Source organism: Glycine soja, chromosome 9 (genome assembly GCF_004193775.1).
Source record: "Glycine soja cultivar W05 chromosome 9, ASM419377v2, whole genome shotgun sequence".
In the NCBI taxonomy this organism is placed as follows: domain Eukaryota; kingdom Viridiplantae; phylum Streptophyta; class Magnoliopsida; order Fabales; family Fabaceae; genus Glycine; species Glycine soja.
In genome coordinates, this window is record NC_041010.1 from 2,916,939 (window position 1) to 2,935,523 (window position 18,585).

Genomic DNA, 18,585 nt, shown 5'->3' on the forward strand with positions numbered 1-18,585 from the left:
AATCATTAATAGATCTCACACTTATCCAAAAAAAATTAATAGATCTCATAATTAATTAGGAAAATAAAATAACAATAAAAAAATAATCTTATATTCCTCATAATTAATACCAAGAAAATATTATTTTTTATTTCCTATGGATAAATATAAGACCGGAGGTAATACTATATTTTTTGGCCCATCACTAATCGTTTTGGAAACTGAAATAAGTTTCAAAGTTGTGCATGAGAAAATAGGCCACCAACGTATTCAAACCGGATCTTTTAGCGGCCATAGCAAAACATTTCATACGCTGAGGGCAATAAAATTGTCGTTTCCATGAACATATATCATACTGCAGAATAAATGCGCCAAAATATTCATCAAGAGAAATATAATTTTAAAAATGACCAAGTTCTCTCTTTATGAAATTTAATACAAGTTACAAATGGAAGATGACTTTTCACCAATAGATCGTACAACACTAGTCTAACAGCTACAAAACCACTCCAGCATATTTCAGATGTGCATGATTTCCCAAAAGATTGCTAATTTGAAGCATGTCAAAGTTCTTACAGTCGCACAAAACTTTCTCACTTTGTGTAGAGAACATCCTCCCATGGGTGACGGTAAAGTGGTTGCTTCAATCGCTTTTGGTCAAAGGTGTGCCTGAAATTTTAAATAATGAATGAGACCAAGCCATAATTTTTTATTTATTTTTTAGATGGATGGATATTCTCAGTTCAATTGATTCACAAACGACAGCATATCCAGTAGTAGTGGTTATGAAGGCCATCTACTGAATGTATAACTCTTTGGATCATAAGTCCACTAGAGAATTGTGGATAAAATAGCCACAAAGGTCTAAAACTACAACAATGTCTAAAAAGTGTTGTTCACATGAAATGGTATAATTAATTTAAACTTACCCAATCAGACCAATGGAGCGTGCCAGCACAAAGAGGCCATTCAGATAGCCAATCTCCACAATTTCATCAATCTCTTGTTTGGTGAACATTCCACTACCAGCAAGAAGATCCAAGAAAAGAGATCCAATTGCACCATCTACGTTAAGAACTAAATTATTTGCCTTTGTGAGCGTGTAGGTCTCAACTTGAACAGCATATTCCATGTATTTCACAGAAGGAAAATGTGTGCGTGCAAACTTCTGTAGCAGCTCAACTCTCTTATCTTTGTTGTCCCTATTCTTGATCCTGTTCACAAGGCAAAACAAAGCCTCGGATTTATTATAAAACACTACAGCAATAGCAAGGGAATTGGAACATTTATTGCTTAATAAAATGAACAGATGGAATACGTTACCTGTGCCCTATTCCTGGCACACGAATTCCCTTCTTCTTCATACTTTCAACAAACTCATAAGGACTAAGCGCCTGTGACAAGACACAGTAAAAAGTACCACACATTAGATGAAAGACAAGGTTCGTGGTGTTTTTATTTTTATTTTTTTGGGGCTGGAGGGGATCTGAGGTTTTTGAATTTTTCCCCTGGTTCTAAGTTTATTTTATAAAATAATTCTTTAACCCATTAGGTTCATTCTACCACTCCCCGATGTTTTTATTCTAGTTCCAACCAGCTTCACAGGAAAGAACTAATCATACCCTGTCATGAGCATCCTTGAAGTAGCGAGCAGCATCATCAATGGCACCCCCAAATCGAGGACCAATTGTAAGCAAACCTGTTTCAGAAGCTTGTTAGTAACCGTTTTATGACATTATTAGCATACAAAGTTTTGGTCACCCCATCAGATACAATACCCACACCGGTAGTTGACAGATTAAAGGCATGTATTTACCTGATACAAGACTAGAAACTAGGTCCTTCCCAGCCCTTGCTGTCACAATAGTATTGTGAGCACCAGAGACACAAGGACCATGGTCGGCACATAGCATGATGCATATCTGACCAATGTAATGTATCAGCAAGATAGAAGGTGGAAGATGATATGAATAGTTTGCTTTGGGAAAAAAAATCTAAAAGGAAAACTGACAACATAAAAGTTTGTCTGTAGAGTGTAGAATATTTTCACATACTCCAGACAAACACTGTGAAAGGAAAGTATTCAATGAAATCTCTGCTGTTGAATAGCCTACCTCAATAAATTGAGTACAGTAACGGGGAAGGCTTCGTTTAAACCACAAAAGAGAGATAACATCACCAACACCATAACCTTTTTCAATAATGGAAGACATGGGTACACCAGCATAGCATGGCTCCTCTCCTTCAGAAAATATTGGAAGAAAACTTTAGTTTAACTATCAAATTTGAGTGTCTTATCCAGAAAATGAAAGGCATCCAATTTCTAAATTACATCAGTGGATTCCAACACATACCTCTGTCATCAGAAATGGTGGAAATAATATGAGTTGGAGCACGGACTTTTCCACTCTTAATTGCAGTACTAAGGTCCTCAGGGATTGGTGGAGGTGTGATTTCCTTGATTGGTGTGATCTTCCCATCTTCAACCTATCAAAGATAAGATAACTATGAATATTACAACTTATTAAGGAAATTAAAGAGACTTCTTCAACCATTGTCTATTTCCAGGATTAGGAGATGGGAGAAAACTCAATTAAACTTAAGGAAAATTTCAATATACATGCATACTAACCAATTTATCAAATGTTTCCTTAATTGAAACTTCAAAAGCTTCATATGATGTGGGAACAACAGCTCCAGCATCCCTTAGTGCCTGATTCTTTGCTTGAGCAGACTCCAACTCACCACCACTTTTGGCTCCCTGATTTATGCAAGAGCCAACAAACATTAAGAATGTTGTCCTTTTATGATGAATGCTTTAATTGAGAATTTTGTCAAAGTTAAAGGAGCTGAGACATACTGCATGACCAAATTGTACTTCAGATTTGAATAGTCGTGCACATGTCCCACTGACCCAGGCAACAACCGGTTTGGATACTTTTCCTTGTTTTAAGGCCTCCACTAAGGAATACTCATCACGCCCACCAAGTTCCCCAAGTACTACCATCATTTTAACCTGAAGTTTAATGTAATCCAAGACAGTAAATAACCAAAAAAACTTATATGCTCTAGATTCTACTTGATGCAAACATTTTAGGTAGCTCCCCAAGAAGAAAGCAAAAATTTACCTGTGGCATGTTGTTAAACCGTAAAACATGGTCAGAAAGTGTGGAACCAGGGAAAACATCTCCTCCAATAGCAATGCCTACAGTGAAATAAGACATAACTCAATACTGGCATTAACAAAACAGAAAAGATAAAGTCAGCATATAAATACCTTCATAAATCCCATCAGTTACGCGGGCAATAGTGTTGTATAGTTCATTGGACATCCCACCCTGTAATTTAAAAAGTTATCTTCCCTCAGAACCATCCATTCACACATTAAATCACGCAAAAAATAAAAAAAATAAAGATCAACTGTTAAATATCTATAAAACACTATTTGGTGCTAAATGTTAAATAAAAGCAATTTCATTGAACATGTGATATTAATATTAGCTAAAGAAGCTATTACCATTATTTAGCAATAGAGAGAGAAGGGGAGGAGAAGAGTGACTATTAATGTTCAAAAACCTTATCACGCAAGTAAACTACCAATTCATGCTATGATGCCATTAAGCTTTGCCATTCTCTAGTTATAATTTGATTTATCTGTGTTCCACCATTATTATTATCATCTCACTGTCCACTCTGAAATCTAATATAAAGATTGAGTTCAATCTCCACAAAAGTATATAAAGGCAATCTCTTTGGTTCTTTCAGAAAGGAGAAACAAAATTTAAATGAGAGAAAAATAAATTCAAAGATAAGGATGTGAGCTCCAGAAAATTGCTATTAGCCATTTCACTCTGCCCAATCACACCAGCATACTACCTACACAATAAGCTAGTAAATAAACAAGGTATTCAAGAGACAGCCAAGAACTAGTAAGTAACTATACTATTTTTCAAGATTCTAGATGAACTAATCCATGATGGACAAGTATAAACAGGCAAAAGGCAAGATTCTTAAATTTTTTGAAGCTGCTATTTGGAACTTGAATTAGCTTCTGTTGGTGGAATCTTTCTCTGGGTAAAAGATAGGTACACATAACAAAGTATCATATCTAAATTCAAAAAATAAATGCATGCATTTGCTAAGACCTTGAAAACATCCTGCACCTTCTTAATATAAAAGCAGGTTGGCATTATCAAAAGCTTTATAGTGGTACTAGAAGAAAAAGTGTATCCCCAATGCGAAGATGACATAAACATGAGTAAGAAGTGAATAACAACATACAGATTTAGAAACAAATCCAACAGATCCAGGCCTGTAGAGCTTGCACTGAATTATATTGTCAATTGTTCCAGCTGTGTCACCAATTTTAAAAGCACCTGCTTGAATGCCTCCAACTGTGGCTGGGCCAATAACAACCTATCAAATCAAGAGCATTAAAATCAGTTTTTCCATGTTACTATATAGCTATTAAGTCGACCAATATCTATTTCAACTCCCACCTTATTGTTTGATCGGGCATATGCAATCAATTGCTTAGTGTCTGACTCGGGTACTCCTTCAGCAATAATAGCAACAACTCTAATTGTTGGCTGTTTTAAAGCAGCCATGGATGATGCTGCAGCACTGCATGTGCAGATCAATTTGTACATGTTGAAATCATAAGGATATTGATTTGATATAACATGATATGAACTAATGAACGAGAGACTAAGTACTAACAACTATATATATTAATATTAATACTAGACTCCTAATCCTAATTAAATAAGGAAATAACTCATGAAATATGTAGCCACTCCTAAAAGATCATATAAGATACTCTAAAATATTCAATGATACAAAATTGTTACTATGAAATCTTTTATGGATATGCTACTGGTATTCATGTATAATAATAATTTGCCGACCTTCTAAATGAAGCAAAGTTGATGAAGACATCGGCAGTAGGATGTGCAGCACAAGCTGCTTCAACGCTGCAAAATAAGTCAACAGAAATCACCCCAGACAAACAAGAACGTCAAGCACTAAAGTTGGTTACTTTGTATTCTGAAAAAGTAAGAAGACCACTAAAATAAAGAAAAATCTCCCCTTGGCTACAACTTCAAGCAACCAAATTCCAAATTGAAGCAGAAAAAGGAAATTTTGAGTACAGAAATGAATGAGCAACACATACGTAGCATGCACTGGGATGGCAATTTCCTCCTGACCAAAAAAAAGTTTTTGAAATCCCTCAGAACCAGGGTTAATTATTCCAGCAACTGATGGTGTTTCCCTGCCTGCGAACACAAAATTAGAGCTTCCATTAGTATTAAAAGCAAATATTAATGTCAATGTATCATTTTCTGTAATCCGCCTAGAAGAAAACGAAGACGATAGAGCCGGCACAAACCGCAAAGGAAGTCAAAATCAAGCATCCGCTGGATGGGAAGTTGCTTGTAGTTGTAAAACAAAGCCTGTGTAGTACGCGAGAATAGTTGTCCGGTTGCCATGACGAAGAAACAGAATAGATCTGGAAACAAACAAGTGCACTACTTTTTATATTGCAAAAGAAAAGATACAGAGGAATATTTAAAATGTAATATAAATAAAACACGAAATCAAATAATTAATAATTTACTATATTCTCCATATCAGTTGAAATCAAACATCGAGATTGATATCTCTCTCCAAGTACTAACATTAATAAGCTATCTCAAGCAACCACAGATTCAACAAGATTAAAAAAATGTCATTCACAACTATAGCCACGTGATCTTCATGATCCAAAATAAGCAAAAAAAAAAAAAAAAAAAAACAGAGTAGATTAACGACTAAAACGTTGCGTTTGGAGAATGAAGCAGAATTTGAAATCTCTTTGACTATAAAAGGAAGAGAACGAAACCGGAATCGATCGTTTAATGCGTCAATAAAAAACGAAAAACGTCATCCATCACCAGAAGAACGGAAATAAAGATTTACGCTATTTGATTTGAAAAATTAAGCGAAGGAAACAAGCGAACGAAGCAGATCCACAACAAGAACAAGTTTAAGCAACGATCAATCATCCAACTAACGGAAACCAAACTCGCAACTAAGCTAGTAACTACCAGCACAAGTTCAAGCCAAATGCACGAAAACTCGAACACGAAACAACGAAAAAACCAAAGCAGAAGAGAAGATTCTGGAATATGCAGCGAGAGTATCCCTAAAATCACGAAGATTTGAGATTCGGGAGCGAAGAGGGAATCAAAGAGAGAGAATCAGAGATCTAGGATCGCGAATGAGAGAAGAGAAGAAAAATTCGGTGGAGGTTAGTTAGAGAGTACCTTACCTTACCAACCCGATTCACTCGACTCGTTCGCGGAATCGGACAAGGATGTGAGTCGAGGGCGAGTTGGGAGGTGAGAGAGTGGAAAATGAAGGGAAGGTGGAGAGAGGTGGTATATATAGTGATGGAGAGAGTGTGTGCGAGTTGAATTGCGCGAGTCACGTGGAGGGTGGTAGTTAGCTTCTTGGCTGTACAATTTTTACTTCAAATTTCTGTGTGTGTTAGTTAGATCCAAGGGAAGGAAAGAAAAATGCACAAAACGAGACTCGAGTTAGGTGGTAAGGTGGCTATTGCCAATTTCATTTTATTACTTTATAAAATACTACTAATAAATAAATAATTAATAAAAGTAGTTTTTTTTTTCAGACGAGGGCTAATAAAGTAATAATATACACTTTAATATATTTCTCTTAAGATATTCTTTATTGTTAATTAAAGTTTATTTAAAATTACGTAAATATGAATAAACTTCATTAAATAAAAAGTACTACTTATAAAATTTTCTGATTTTTTAATAAATTTTAATGAATGATAGAGATTATGTTTAAAATAATATGTTTTAATATTTCCTTTTTTATTTATGTATCTATGCATTAAATAATATCTATTCAATATCTTAAATTATTAGGAAAAAAAAGTAAAAGTGTAATAATTAATGAGAAAAAGATTTATGTACTTTGACAGATTTAAAATTATTTACACAATTATCCAATCACAATTTATTATATAAGTTTATTAATTTTTAAAATAATTATCTCAAATTAATTATTCAAACAATGATATGTGATTGGATGACGGTGTAAAATTATTTAATGTAATTATTAATATATAAAATGTTTTTTTATATTTAATATAACTATTGAATAATATATTTTATTTTATATTTTAATGTAATAAATAAATTTTCAATACAAGTTAATTTTTTATGTATATAAATTCACAATAGACAATTTCGTAAGACAAAAAACACGCATGATTATTCATAAAAAAAAAAAAGCACCATAATTTTTATTTTTAAAATTTCACGCGAGTTGTCCCACGAATTATTGATAATTTAAAATTGGATAAAACTTAGGTATGATAGTTTAAATATCATTTACATTAAATTTTAATCAAAATCAGTTTATCTTCATAAATCTTAACGTGAAGGTTAAGATTTTTGTATATACAATGACTATAATAAAATTCGAACTTAAAACTACCCAACTTTCACTCAGGAATAATCTCTAGTGGGTTGGTAAAGTTTAGGATTTAAAGTATAACAATTGTAAAGATCAAACTTAATTTTAATTTATCAACTAATTAAAACCACGAAAATACTACACATAGCTTTCGTAATAGTAGTTTATAGTTTTAAAAACCAAATGGGTTTGATTGGTAGACGGAAAATTGATCAAATCATCACTTAATAATAAATAATCCAAAAAATCAGTGGAGCAAAAAAGAAACTAATACAAAAATTATTTGAGCCAAATTTTACAAACTAAAATAATTTTTGGATTTCGAAACTTTTAAATGTTTTATTTTAAATTTTGTTAAATAATAAAAACCCATATGATCTAGGTAAGGATAATTATTATTTAAATATTTATTATAATTTTTTATCTTCTAAAATATGTAGATCTTTTATGCGAATATAAAATTTTATATAACTTAATTTTTTTAATTATATATTAATTCATTACTAATGTACCATTACCAGTTTAAAGCCTGATATTGTTTTAAAAACATTGATTTTAACTATATTATATATTTTACCTTTATTTTAAATTTTTATACAAATATTATAATAATTCTCTAATAAATTCATTATAAATCAAGTACTAACAATGATTAGGTTTAACAAAAAGGATCAATTTCTCAAAAAATGGTGGATTAAAATTCAAATTTTGTGTCCAACAATACTTTACATAAGATTGTCTTTTAAGGATATATAATACATGTAAAGAACTAAAATAATACTATATTAAATTATTTTATTAAATGCAAATGGACCTAATTAACCGTGAAATCTTTTATGAAAAACAGTATGTCATTGTACTTTGTGAATTTGGTTGCTTTTTAGATACCAAGTTAATCTCGAGTTCTCCATATGTTTAAGGGGATTGAATACTTTTCCCCCTATTATAAACATCAATTAAACGTCATCCAAGACCAATGAGTCAAGCTATTCTAGTCAAGAATTGAAAAATATAAATTGGTAGAAATCAACAACTCAACGGTTCCAAGTGGTGTAACAAGTGACACTGCAGCAGCAAATAAAACACAAATGAAATCGGGTTAACGGCACTCTCATTTGATCTATATTGTTGTCCTCGTTTTAAGTTTTAATCCTTATATAAGAAAATCATAAGTTTTATTAAACTTAAAATGGGAAGTGAACCGCATGAATAGTTTAATAAACAAATTATTTGTGTAAGAAACTAACTATAATGCTTGTAAGTTAAGCGTTGAGTACAAAACTACGAAGCTTTGTCTTCTAGTAATTTTGTATTTTTGCTGCCTTTAATGGTTAACTTTTGCAATTTTTTTAATCGATAGTATTTTTTATGAGTATATTTAAAGCATTTTATCGTTCTCTCAAGGACTGTAGAGTTATGTGTTTTCTTTCAAAACGTGAAGTTATTCGTAATTATTAAAATATACGTACATGGTGTACATGTTATGTCGTTGTTACGTTTTTATAAAAAAGAATATATTAAATATTAGGCCTTGCCAAAGCAGCTCTGTCTATAACAAGCATAGTGGCGATAATATTATTATTGCCTAAGAGGTTATGTGTTTTTTGAGCATAAGAAAGGAAAGACTTGATGGATGTCTAAATTGACCTAAAGAGAGTTTACAATAGGCCAAAGTGTGCCTTGGTTCGTGATACTTTAATGCATATTGGTTTTTGAGATAAGTTTGTAATTTTTGATGTTTTAATGTATCTTTTGGTATTCTTTTGGAATAAAGAAGTGTTTGAATAGTTTTCTTCTTTTAGAGAAGTTTGACAGGGTGATCCAATTTTTCCTTATCTTTTTGTTCTTTTTATCAAAAGACTCTTTCACATGATTTATTTGACTGTTGATCATAATTAATAGAAACCTATACAATTGGCTAAAAGGGGTTCAAAACACTCTCTCAATTAGCTTTTGTGGATGTCATGTCATCCTTCTCTTAGTAAAGGAAATTATTGAAGAGGAAAAGGTGAACTTAGATAAACCTAAGATCCTTTTTTCAAAAAACATTTAGTGGCAAGTTAGATAACAAAAAGATCAAGTAAGTTTCCATTAGTACATGGAAGGCATGACAATCATCCCTAGATAAGAGATTGCCTCTTACAAGATCACTGCTCTAGGAGGCTCTTCCCAATTACATTAAGCAAACCACTTGGCTCCCAGGATCAATTTGCGACGAGCTTGACAAAATATGTTGGTGTTTTATTTAGGGGATGTGGATGAATGAAAGCATATTCATCTTCCAAGTTGGAGTTTTATTTGTCTTCTAAAATATTTTGGGATATAGGCCTTAATCTACTAGGTTGGCCAATGATGCAAATTTTATGCATTTTAGTTAAAAGGTAATTTGTAGCAAACTAAACAACCTTTGTAAATGGGTTATTAAAAACAAATATAAATGTAATATTTTAAGAATTTCTTTCATCAACGTTAACATAATGATTTTGAAAAGGATTCGAACCTCCAATTTCTCCTTTCTCCTTCTCTCTTCACCTTTAAGCTTTCATTTTTAACTATCAAATCAACCTTATATCTCCCTATGTGACAAATGGATAATGAAAACTCCATTTCTTTTTGGATCAACCCTAGGTTCCAAACTTGGACAACCTCTTGCTTCCCTAACAACTCAATCTAGGGTTTTCTCCCAATGTATACCCTAATTTATTTTTTTGTCAATTCATCTTGGGTCATGACTAGCCTAGACTTTGTACTGTTAGTGTTTTTTTTTTCAACGATAAAATAGTTATTTTTTCCTTCTTTTTTTAAAAATTCTTATAGTTCAAGCTGATAATAATCCCTTCACTTATCAGCTTGAGGAGGGGGGTGGGGGTGGGTGGGTTAACAAAGATTATAGAAGGTAAGTGAGTCACTTAGAAAGTTATAAATTAGGGGTAATTAACACAATCAGCTCTATAAATAAGAGTTTTCTTCATTGTATAATTTTCATCTTTTTTCAAGCAATTTAATATATTGTTTATGAGTAGCAATATGCTTTTTAATAACTCTCTTTACGAATTTGATCTTCATTGATTCATAGATTCTTAACATCCCTTTCTTATAATTTTTTTTTCTCTCATCTAATCTTATAAAACATACTACAAAGTGAGGTATACCTACTCTCCAATAACCCCAAGTATTTCAGAAGGTATTGTTGTGCTTTGTAGTTTGTACGTAAAGGTTATGACTGTCATTATTTTTACAGAATACAACTTTCAGTCTTTTACGAATAAAAATTCTAAAATCAAACTTTAATTTATGTTTTATATTTGTATGCTTGAAATTTGAAAAGGAAGAAGTTGCTGACCAGCTAATAATCAGAGGAAGTGTGCATAACTTAAATTGGAGGGAATGGATGTATGTTGAGCCATAAAAATCAATCTTAGTACACAGCACAGCTATGGCCCCAAACCATGTTGCTAGCGTGAACTTAAAGTCAGGTTATGAATTGGTGTCTTGTTAATTGTCATTAATTAATGCTATTGCACTCAGAAAGGAAATTAAGATCGTGTGTTGGTAAAACTAAAAGACTCGATCAACTACAAACTGTAATTACTTTTGCCATATAAAAAAGACATAAACTACAAGTTTGAATTCTATTGGAATTTTGGATGGGAATTTTAAATCAAATCCAAAGAATTTAATGATAATAGTATTTTTTTAAAATTATGAGAATTTTATAAGAAAATAGTTTTTAAAAAAATAAAAGAATTTTAAATAATACTTAAAATGAAAGATATTTCATTTTTTTTTTCTTTTTCATGATCTCAATGATTCGTGAATACTCTCACAGTCTCACCTGAAACTCTCTCTCTCCTTCCTCTACACATGCATCTATTTTTCTCGATTTACACTTATATGAATAATGCTATCAATACTTCTTCTATAAAATTAACTATATGCAACTTCTCCTATAACAGAAAAAATCATTCCTCGTGCAACACATGCTAAACATAATAATACTAAATTAAATTGGGCCTAGGCCCTCCTCAGTACAAAAAGAAGAAGAAAAATTAATAATTAAACTTCCCGCATAATTTCCTGCCATCTCTATGGAATCCACGGGTTGGTAATACATGTATTATTATTTTTTATAATGTTATTTTTATTTATAAATATAAAATATAAATATAAATAATGTTAGAGTTACTCATTTTTTTGGTGAAAATTAGAGTTACTCATAATATTTAGATTAATATATAATACACATCAATAAATAAACTGAATCTCATTTAAAGACTTAAAGTATTAAAATTTGTAAAACTTGTGTTTATAAATCATATTTATAATCAACTCAGCACGATAGCCACATTACAAATTTTAAACCTTTTTAAAGACCATATAGATTATTTATTAACTACAAGTTATAATTAACTAATCTTTTAAACAACAATTAATAGTCTTAGCTGAATTATGTTTGATTAATACACTTATCTTAAAAACGATTATTATATTTGTTGAAGTGTAAGTCAATGTGGCCTTGATTGAATAATTTAAGCATAATTTTACACTATTTGTATAAATAATAATAATAATAATAATAATAATAATAATAATAAATAAATAAATAAACACAAGAAAAGTACTTATAGTTACGAGCATTGGTGTAAAGCAATGCTCAAACTTCAAATGACAAATATATGGTACCTTACTACAATACTACTCTTTACATTTTCTTTGGTGTATGTCTCATTCTCAAATGATTGGAACTTATATGCCTTGAACGTCACTCCAAATTTTTGTTAATAGCAATGTCATATTGTGATGTGCCAGGAAAAAATAATGTATAAAAAATTGAGTAATGGAGACCCATTTTTAAGTAAAAAATATGCGTAGCATGGGAAACGAGGGACCATGCTCGTGTTCCGCGAATCCTTAAATCTATTATTAAAAAATAAAAAATAAACAGGTGAAAAATTGTTCTAACTTCTATATCATGATCGTAACTTTAATTTAATTTAGAGGATGAGAACGTGCGTATTTTTTTGTTATATGTCAGGCTTAATAGTCTCTTTTTAAGATATATGATCTAACCTCTTTAACTAAAAAGTTTTTTTTTTTCTTTCAAAAGTTTGAGTCCAATATGTTTGTTAAACAAATCGAGTCAAATTAAATCCTAAACAAGCTGCATATTTGCATACTCATCTATTAACTTGTACGTATTTATGTTAAATTGAACATTTTCTCTCATTATAATTTGGTTTTCACAAATCAGTAAAACTATATGCTATTATAATGCTAACATTAACGAAGAAGGATCAATAGAAAATAACATTTATTAAAAGTATAGTATATAACTTAATTGGACAAATACATTAAAAATAATTAATTCTTAATATGTAACGTTATAAACAGTTATTTAACTTAATTTAAAAATCTTTTGATTTCTAATTATTAAGTGTAACAAATATATCATGTTTCTATTCTTCCTCCATTATTAACAGCCATATATGATCCAATTGTCCTCAATTATTACTATTTTCTAACAAGTTTCTATTCTTCCTAGGTAGCTACACTTGCAAATACAACCATCAAGGGTGATTGTGAAATTGTCATCAATCATAGACATTTAATAGGCCCCACCAATGCAAGTGCTTCCTTAAGAGCCATCAAGAGATGCTGGGGATGTTCCTCAATTGAAGCAGCTGCACCATGTTGGGATTGCATTGATCTCAATATTCTTCCAACAATCTGAAAAAAAAAATGTACATAGTGAGATTTTTGATAAATTGTCATGCCATATATAGTCACATGATGTGTCTCTTTTTTATAAGCCAATAATGTATTATTATTAACTAACTACACAGTTTATGTAACATGTAACTCACATCAATACGCTTAACTAACTAAAGAAAATAAGGGTGGAAACAAAATTGGGGTATAAATTACGTGTTACCTTCCGTGCGTAGCCACCATAAGCAATGCCGCTAATTAAAGCATGTGATGAATCAGATGAGCTTGTTGTTGACGTATCATCATGTAAGTATTCTAGGAAAATTTAACCAAAAAGAAGGTTTAATTATAATGCAATGAAGAAAAGAGTGAATAACAAGAGAACATACAAAGGAACAAAGTGGGGGACATTACCATAAATAGTTTTTTGAAAGAGTCCCTCTTTTTTCAACCCATCAATTGTGTGAGCGTTAGTTCCACCAGCAAGTTGAAGAAAACCTACATATTAAGGGACACAAAAACTAATAGAATTAGGATAGATGTGAATCTTGAAGGTCTTCAAGGGACCATAAATTGAGTTATATTCCATCCGTTCTCTTTTATAAGCAAAAAAAAAACATTTTTTTTGTTCTCTTTTATAAGCAAACTTGACTACTTTTGCTTCATTTAATGAGATTCTGTACAAAATACTCTTCATTTAATAGGGAGATTATGCTTAATATCAAGTTCCAATGAAGGATAATTTAGGAAAATGATTGGTTTATAATTGGAAATGATCAAATGACACAATTTAATGAAATAAATTAACTCTTTTAGTGTGAAATAAGTTTTGTTTTTTGGCAAAAGAGGGAGTAACTTATAAATACAAACCAGGAGGTCTTTCTTTTGCTTTAGCCAATTGAACAGCAAAGGCAATTGATTCCTTAGTTGCTCCTCGCCCAATATCTCCACTCATAGGACGACCATCTAACTTGAGTTTATATAAGAAAAAAGATGGACTTGTTAATAGAAATATGGAATAAAATTTGGCTTATAAAAATTATTTTGAGAATGTTCAAAGGCACACCTGCCATAAGTTGAAGCTTTGAAGATTGGGTTTCATAATAGAGAACATTTTGTTCATAGAGGATATTGTTGAATCACCACCGTTTGGTAAGCTAACCTGGATTATTTCAACAGTAAATTCTTCACTCAAATGCCAAGAGGCTAAGTATTCACTGAAAAGTTACTTATACAGTTATACCCCTAAAATATTAGAATATATTGGAGGCACCACTTACAGCTATGAGCTTCAAATATCCTACTGATTCTCCTAGAGCACTCCAGAGTTCTTTGAACAAAGTACTCTGTCTATAAAAGTATCACAGGTCATATAAGGAAATGAATTCAGAGATATCAAACGTACATCATCATAGAAATAGCGCATATCAAATTACTGACAACTGAGGTTTGATCTATTCATTAAATCAACTGAATCATAATCCAATCCCTTCCTTTGAAATATGAAAAGAAAACAGAAAACCCATGTATGGGGACATGGTTGAGCAATGCCCCAAGCACAGAAAACTTGGTGAACACATTACATGTATATGGAAATTGAGAATTATCCCTTTATTACATTATGTGATTGATAAAATTCTTGGCATATCAATCATGAAACATATTTCCAAAGGGATTACAGTTATATCCGTGTATTATTTGATATAATTAATTTGATAATTAATATTACCTTCCACTTGTATGAATCTCCATAGCATCAACATCATTTCTCTTGATGAGATCAGCAGTTGTAATAGCATCTCTTACATATGTTACCTCTCCTGGGTCATTACAAAAAATATATATTGTTGAAAAACAAATAATATCATGGAGATAGTAACTAAACAAAATTGAGCTAAATAATTAAGAGTTAAGGACATATAATCACAGATGGAACTGGAAAATATCCCACTTATTTTATCGTAGGGGCAAACTGGAAGACAGCGACCACAGCCATAGCAACGTTCTGTTATGACTCCATCCTGTATGTTCAAGCCAATTGAACATTACACCTTTTGATTTCTAAAAACATAGCTGCTTGTATGCTATAAATTAAGTAAAATCAAGTTAAAACCTTCAGTACTCTTGGTGCTTCAGTGTTATGTGAAATTACTGAAGTAGATTTCCCTTGGAATGTTATTGCATTAGCAGGGCACACATTTTCACAAGGCCGTGAACAGTCTGCTGGACAGTCTTCTGGATCAAATTCTGTTCAAAAGACATTAATTCAACATTCATTAATTGCTAGTATGTAAGTGATATATTATGCTTTATATTTGTTAAGATTAGTGCTTAAACCAAATGCATCATATTCAATCTTTGTCATTTGAGAAAACTTTTAATTTGATGATCATAAAAGATGGTCATACTTTTGGTGTGGCATGCCATTCCACGTTTTTAATATGATGAACATAAGAGATGGCCACACTTTCAAGGTAACATGGCATTCCACCTATGACAACCCTTTACTCCATGGAAGTGATGGAACAACATAGGAAATATAAAATAAAACCCCCAGCATAAGAGGAATAACATCTTTAATCGATGTTCTGTTTTTAGTATAACTCCTGCATGATCATAGCCCTATAGTCAAGATTATGAATTTAACAAGGAGTACAAGTTCATATTTTAGACATTAAACTGCCACTTCATCAATGTTGAAGTAAATAAGTCTCTCACCACATAGTCAGCAAGTAGACTTCTTCAACTTGGGAATTATTTGACTCATATTCAAGTCCTAAAATTGGACACATATGTTCCATATCATCAGTAAGAGTATAAAAGAATGACATAGTTTTGGTTAAAGGAACAACCAATCAGCCAAATTATACACTAAAAGTACTCACAATCAAATATGTAAACTATGTTCTGCATCTAAAAGTTTTCAATGTTAAAATAATTTTAACCGAAGAATTCAACCATGATAATTAAAACACTGATGTCTTGCACATAACATGAAAAACCAGACTATATTTGCATTGCATATCAAACTAAATCACTAGATTTCTAATCTAGGATGATCCTGACATATGAATACAAATAAGCCCAATTAGAACTTACCAGCCTTACGAAAATGAAGATCTTTATCATCATTGACACTGATCATCACCCAGGGCCTTCTAAGGCATACAATATCTCTTGCAGCTTCAATTCCTTCATTCACAGCACTAAGAACCGATGCATCAGCAGCACAGTCAATGCAGTCAACTGCAACCAAATAATCCAATTAAAATCACAGGATCATATCCCTTATTAAGTCAATGAGTTCCTTACAAGATCAAGTTTGCCTAATTGAGACAATGAAAACTAATGTCCAATGGCCGTAGGCTCCTCGCGGAAGGTATTGGAGAGGGTTATTGTACGCAACCTTAACTTTGCATATGCAAATAGACTATTTCCAGATTCAAACCCATGACCAACCGGTTATACGACACAAATTTACTGCTATGTATAATTGAGACAATGAAAGGAAAAATATTGTATGCAATTCCTTAGGTGCTTTTGGTATTGCTCTCTAATCAGAATTGGTGTTTCACCTTGATAATCCATGTAATATCAGAATGAAACTAATTCTGATCCGAGAGAATAGCTCTGAAAGCACCTAAGAAATTACTTATTACAAATAATTCTTCTCTGCAATGAAAACCCAATAGGCATAATTTTTGTTTCAGAAACAAATGATTTATATATTCTCAGGGAAAGTATTGCACAAAGAAGCTTCAATTGTCCCCAAAAATAAAAGGAAAAACCACAGCATGCTGATTAATGTTTATCATGCATGTATCTTCTGTTATATTAATATTAATCCTAAAAACTTATAGTTATAAAAGACCTTACCTCCAGCAAGAGTGTAAACCAGACTGAGATTTCTGATATCAACAACATCCTGTATATATATATATATACAGAGTGAGAGAGTGAATAATATAATATAGACTTAAATACCTTTAAGATATTAATAAATGATATGAATTTTGTTTTAAGTGCTTAATATATTAAAACTTTTGTCATGAGTTCATGTCGTCAGTTAAGTGAAGTGATGACATGACCCAAATGAAAATTCGTTTATTGGGACTTAAACATATTATAATATTATAAGTATGAGAAACTCAAAGAAAGGGACAAGTTGAGTTTGCATATATACCTCAAAGCTTGCACCACAAATGAGCTTGACCCAGTTGCCTCTGTGGAGAGACTCGAGTGGAGTGGATGAAATGGAAGGAAGCACGACCGTGCTAACGAGGCTCTTCACGTTCTCAGCAGTAATAAACTTGTTCTTGCTGTTTCTCGCAGCAGGTATGGAATTCTGCATGCGTGTGCTTGTTAGAGAAAGAGAAGAAGAAACAAGAGTTATAACAGAAGCATGATGATGATGTTGGGTTGAAATATTTGTAGTGCAGAAATATCTGAGAGCCATACTCCCATTCTCTATCAGGCCCTTGTTCTATAGTCCTGCGAACGGATAAATCCGCAGATTTTTATTTATTTATTCTTAAATTTCCCCTTCTTTGGTGCTTTTCTTTTTCTTGTCAGATTAGACGAGTCTCCAATGCACACTCGTATTATATGACTCACGGGAGAATTTTACACTACGAATAAGACAAATTAATTTTCTCGTTAAATAATTAATTTTCTCGTTAAATGCACTCTTACCATAATGATGCAAGGATACAAGATGATTTCTGGTTAGCTGGTAAAAATCTCATAGTATTGTCCACCCTACTACAATGGCGGGTTGATTCAAATCTTTGTTGTACACAACTTTTTGATAATAATTTCCGTCTTTGTCAACCAAATGTTATATTCCACTTGATAGCATATACCTTACCAACTTCACCAAAAATCTACATGTCATATCACAAAATAAGATTGGTTAGTTACACGAAATAACAGAAAAATCAAATGTTAATTAAATTAAAATGAACATGACCTGGTCCTTAGCGTGAACAGTCTGGAAAAAAGCCTTTGGTGGAGTCGCGACATTCTGCATTATGTTTGTCATTTTCCTCCACTCTATGTGCTCTTCAATGGTTAATTCTGACATAATCAAGCAATTAACAGGCATTCAAGCACAAAACAAAATTAACATTCAAGTAACTATATTTTAATTCTTACGAGGCACATTCGCAAGAAGTTGTTCCAGTTCCTCATTGAGGTCGGTCCAACGTGATGACAACGCACGAGAGCATGACATTTTGAAATATATTTGACAAAATAATATTGTAATATAATCCTACTAACATTTCTTAAATAAACTGAATAATAAATAAATCATTCATAAAATCAATAATAAACAAACTAAAATGAATAATATTTGACATTCTTATTTTTTTCTTAAAAATGATTTTTTTTATAAAAAAAACTCATACG

The 18,585-nt window shown here is 31.7% G+C and overlaps 2 protein-coding genes across 2 annotated transcripts; both read right to left on the reverse strand.

Moving 5' to 3' along the window:
* Positions 1-313: 313 nt before the first annotated feature.
* Positions 314-6,442, reverse strand: LOC114367520 (ATP-citrate synthase beta chain protein 1-like). Its single transcript, XM_028324721.1, has 17 exons — positions 6,290-6,442; positions 5,369-5,488; positions 5,153-5,255; positions 4,887-4,952; positions 4,479-4,602; positions 4,261-4,395; positions 3,257-3,317; positions 3,108-3,184; positions 2,840-2,995; positions 2,612-2,740; positions 2,334-2,466; positions 2,094-2,221; positions 1,796-1,901; positions 1,602-1,678; positions 1,303-1,373; positions 909-1,193; positions 314-648 (listed from the first exon to the last, which is right to left on the reverse strand). The coding sequence occupies exons 2-17, from the start codon at positions 5,466-5,468 to the stop codon at positions 573-575; spliced, it is 1,827 nt and encodes a 608-aa protein (XP_028180522.1). The 5' UTR covers positions 5,469-5,488; positions 6,290-6,442; the 3' UTR covers positions 314-572.
* Positions 6,443-12,818: 6,376 nt separating this feature from the next.
* Positions 12,819-17,715, reverse strand: LOC114366983. Its single transcript, XM_028324041.1, has 12 exons — positions 17,360-17,715; positions 17,053-17,101; positions 16,276-16,422; positions 15,290-15,423; positions 15,128-15,197; positions 14,906-14,996; positions 14,457-14,526; positions 14,243-14,338; positions 14,047-14,146; positions 13,591-13,674; positions 13,400-13,491; positions 12,819-13,194 (listed from the first exon to the last, which is right to left on the reverse strand). Exons 1-12 carry the CDS (start codon positions 17,630-17,632, stop codon positions 13,063-13,065), a joined length of 1,338 nt encoding a protein of 445 aa, XP_028179842.1. The 5' UTR covers positions 17,633-17,715; the 3' UTR covers positions 12,819-13,062.
* Between the last annotated feature and the right edge of the window lie 870 nt (positions 17,716-18,585).